This window comes from Limulus polyphemus, unplaced genomic scaffold, assembly GCF_000517525.1.
Source record: "Limulus polyphemus unplaced genomic scaffold, Limulus_polyphemus-2.1.2 Scaffold601, whole genome shotgun sequence".
In the NCBI taxonomy this organism is placed as follows: Eukaryota; Metazoa; Arthropoda; class Merostomata; order Xiphosura; family Limulidae; genus Limulus; species Limulus polyphemus.
Window position 1 is genome coordinate 383,969 of NW_013666211.1, and position 3,825 is coordinate 387,793.

The following is a 3,825-nucleotide window of genomic DNA, read 5'->3' on the forward strand; positions in this document are numbered from 1 at the left end:
CGTGACATACAAAAATTGATGTTTATCTGTGTTTTTTTTTAATATTTGCTTTTTAATTAAGAAATTGAGTAATGTATAGTACTAAAATTTGAATTATAATCTACAGTTTGATACTGAACTTATTGATATAAATTCATGAAATTGCAGTTCAATAAAATTTTGAATGCCAGTCAACAAATGAGATGACATGGCCTTTCACCCATGACCCGTCTTGAAAGGGTTTACTGGCCTTTCAGCTAAGCTGTAATTGATTGAAATAATTGTTTGCTGGTTGAGGTGGTCTTGGGTATAGCAACAATAAACTTATAGGCCAAATAATTCAGAAACTGTCATCAGAATGAGATAACCTTATATGTCATTCCATAAATTATTATCTTCTCTTTCTGTTGATTCTAAATAATCCAGTAGCAAATGTCAGAGAGAATTATTGACATTTTTTGAAAGACTGGAAGAGATAGGATGTTATGGGAGATTAGTTTGGCTTTCTGGTTTGTATTTCAGTAAAGCAAGAAGATTGGAGGCTGTAAATTTATGTTATTTCTTAGCAATATCTCTACTATAACTGTGAAACTTATGCCAAACTCAAAGACCATATAGAAGTAGAAGGAGAATCTAAAATGGGCAGTTTGGAGATAGGTGTGTCATGTGATAGAGAAGGGAAGATTGAGAATTTATTCAAATATTCCTCTTTGAAGTCAAAAAGTTAAACCTTACCTAATATTAAAATTTGAATAATGAAGTACATTTTAATGCCAGGTTTATTGAATACATTGATAATAAAGTTAATTAAATTTTAAATGTAATTGTAAAAAGTCATGAAGTGCACTTTGACCCCCACTATTACACGTAGGGTTAAGGGAAAAAGAATTGTGTGATTAGTTTAGCTGAAATTCTGAATACTATTTTTGTTACAGTGATTTTGTATTTACATTTGATACCAAACTATTTTGTTAATGTTATAAATAATTGCTGTATAAATATAAAGTCTGCCTTAAGAGTAAAACAGTATATAGCTATAGTTTTTTTGAAAAACATTGTGTGATGATCCAACAGAAAATTTATGACTGGATACCTTGTGTTGTTCCCATTGTCTTTATCTTTTTTTGTGACTGGTGATTGGTTTATTAGCTTTGATCTAATGATTATGTTTAGTTGAAAGAGAAGTATACTTATAAAAAACATATATATTACATTTTAATGGTTTATGATTGTTGTAGGGCTATGCTTGGCCATTCTATAAGCCCGTGGATGCAGAACTTTTAGGGTTACATGATTACCATAAAGTAATAAAACAGCCTATGGATCTAGGAACTGTAAAAGTAAGTTAATAAAATTTTCTCAGCATTTATAGTCTTAAAACAGTAAAACTTAAATTTTTATGTTGATCTGATGACTTTCTCTATATGCAGACAGTATTAATTTTACCTAACTGAAGATATTTGTTCCACATCTTAGTTTAGTAACTGTTAAAACAAAAATTGTTTGGAAAATAAAATACTGAAACCCAAGCTGTTGTCATTCAAACCAAAAGTTGTTTAATAATATGTGATATATATATATATAAATAAAAGAGGAAGTTTGTTTATTTTGTTCGATATAGGAAACCAAATGGTTGAACTTGCAAATTTTACAAGAAATTTAATGGTGCTGTTTATTTTGTATTTGGTGTAGTATTTAATGATGAAACTGACAATTAATGATTATTGTGCCATTTTTTTGTAATAAACATATATACATAAGCACGTTTTGCACATAGAAAGCGTTATGGCGGGAGACACTCAGATCACCTTGCTGTCAATTCAGTATTTCCAAAAACAGTTTTCTTTAAATAGTGCTAAGTGGTTTCATAAGTGATTTAGTAACTTTGTGAATTGCAAAGTATTGTTTAGTGATACAGGTGATTATGCCACCCAAGAAACGCTCTTTCTATGGAAAGTCTTCTGCTGCTAAAAAAATGCAAGCACAAAGAGCAGCTGAAACAAAAGAAGAATGCAATCAAAGACTTCAAGCACAAGTTGCAAGACAGGCTGCTCAAATACAGGAAGAGACTTTGGAACAACGTAAAGTTAGACTTCGAGCTTAAGCTGAAAGTTAGGCTACTCAAAGACAGCAAGAAACTGTTGAACAGCACAAAGCCAGAGTTCAGTCAGAATCATCAAGGCAAGCTGGATATAGACAACAAGAAACTTCTGAACAACGTCAAACCAGACTTCAAGCACAAAAATTAAGACAAATAAGTTACAGAGAGCAAGAAACAGAGGAGCAATATGATGTACGACTTCAGGCTCTAAGAACAAAACAAGCTCAAACACGATCTAATTTCAAATAAAGCTTTGTTTGATTAAATGCTTTTTTACTTCTCACATCACAGCTTTTGTCTACTTACTGAATAATTTGCAGAAAAAATACTGATCTATACATTTCAAATCTAAATTGTCACCGTGCAACGCTGGGTAACTCAGCTAGTATATATATATTTCAATAATTGATAATGAGAAGTAGAACATAGCAAATATAAATGTTACCATTTTAAATTCATACTTCAATATCATTTATATCATTTATAGTGATAAAAATAATCAATTAACTGTCTGTTAAACGTTTCCCGATTATTACTTAATAATAATATTAAGGTTTTCAACGCCAAAAATTCATAAATCCGGTAAACCAATAGGTCTAATATTTGTGATAAAAATAAAGTTTGACTTCAGATTTTTTCCACGTCTTTCATAATACGTATTAGGCCTATTGGAAACATTGTTTGTTAAACACTACCAGACAATAACTTAATATTATGGTTTTTTCACGCCAAACATTGACGAAGCTAATATACCAATAGGCCTACTTTTGAGGCTAAAAACTACGTTAATCTAATTTTTTTCCATATCTTTCATAATATGTATTAGGCCTATTGAAAAATGATCAATGAGTACAAATAAAGCATAATATTTATCCTGGCTCATTGATAAATAACATAGAATATATGATTTTTGTGATTGTTATGTTGATAGAACTTAGTCTTAGTTAGAACTTAGTCTTCTTTTTAGTCTGGAACTTCTTCGATATCTTATCGAGGGTTCATGATGAGCGAGCTTTGTCCTTCGTTATTCATCAGCCACGCACGCTGAGTTTTCCACCGTTGAAGTTATGTAATGTTTTCGTAAAAGTACTAATATCCGATGAGAATCTACTGAAGTTAAATGATTTGTAATGTTCGAACTTTGTAAATGCTCCTGGTTAAATATCTTAAGTTTTTCGATTGATAAGCGTTATAACAATCGCAGTTATAGTTTCCAAAATTTATAGCACACTGATTATAGCGAACTAATAATAGATACTTTTATGGCACGTCGCGTTGGTTATATTTATATGCGTGTGGAGGATTTCTCAAATTTAAACAGTTCAAACAATTAGCTCTAACACCAGAAACTTGGAACACATACATATCACCATTCAATTACATAAACAGTCTAGAAAACACATAAAACATTCACCAAGTAACTGAAAGAAATTTCTTTTTCAGCTTTGGGCACTGGTCAGGTAGATTATTCGGCGCCTGACCAGTGAAAGTGGGTTTTCTCGGGGTTACTCCCGTTTCCTACACAGCAAAATTCTGAGAATTGGACCACGGTCCTCCTCCTAGCCCTGAAAAGCACTGACAGACGGCCTCCTCCCCCACCCAAAATTTTTAGCCCTAGTGCTTTATCGCACCCGACGCATCCTCGAAAGCGCCGCTGCCTGATTTTCTAAGCTTAATGTATGCTCCAGACCCAGTCAAACCAAATCCAGGACAAACTATAATACTCACGAATATGTACATCCCTC

The 3,825-nt window shown here is 32.2% G+C and overlaps 1 protein-coding gene across 10 annotated transcripts in view; it reads left to right on the forward strand.

Moving 5' to 3' along the window:
* The window catches only part of LOC106459403 (bromodomain-containing protein 3-like), a 122,199-nt gene that overhangs the window by 42,602 nt on the left and 75,772 nt on the right, over positions 1-3,825 (forward strand). For all 10 annotated transcript variants that reach the window (XM_013919020.2, XM_022385883.1, XM_022385884.1 and 7 more), the window contains one exon: positions 1,218-1,319. In XM_013919020.2, coding sequence (XP_013774474.2) covers positions 1,218-1,319 — 102 coding nt within the window. The remainder of the gene's footprint in view (positions 1-1,217; positions 1,320-3,825) is intronic.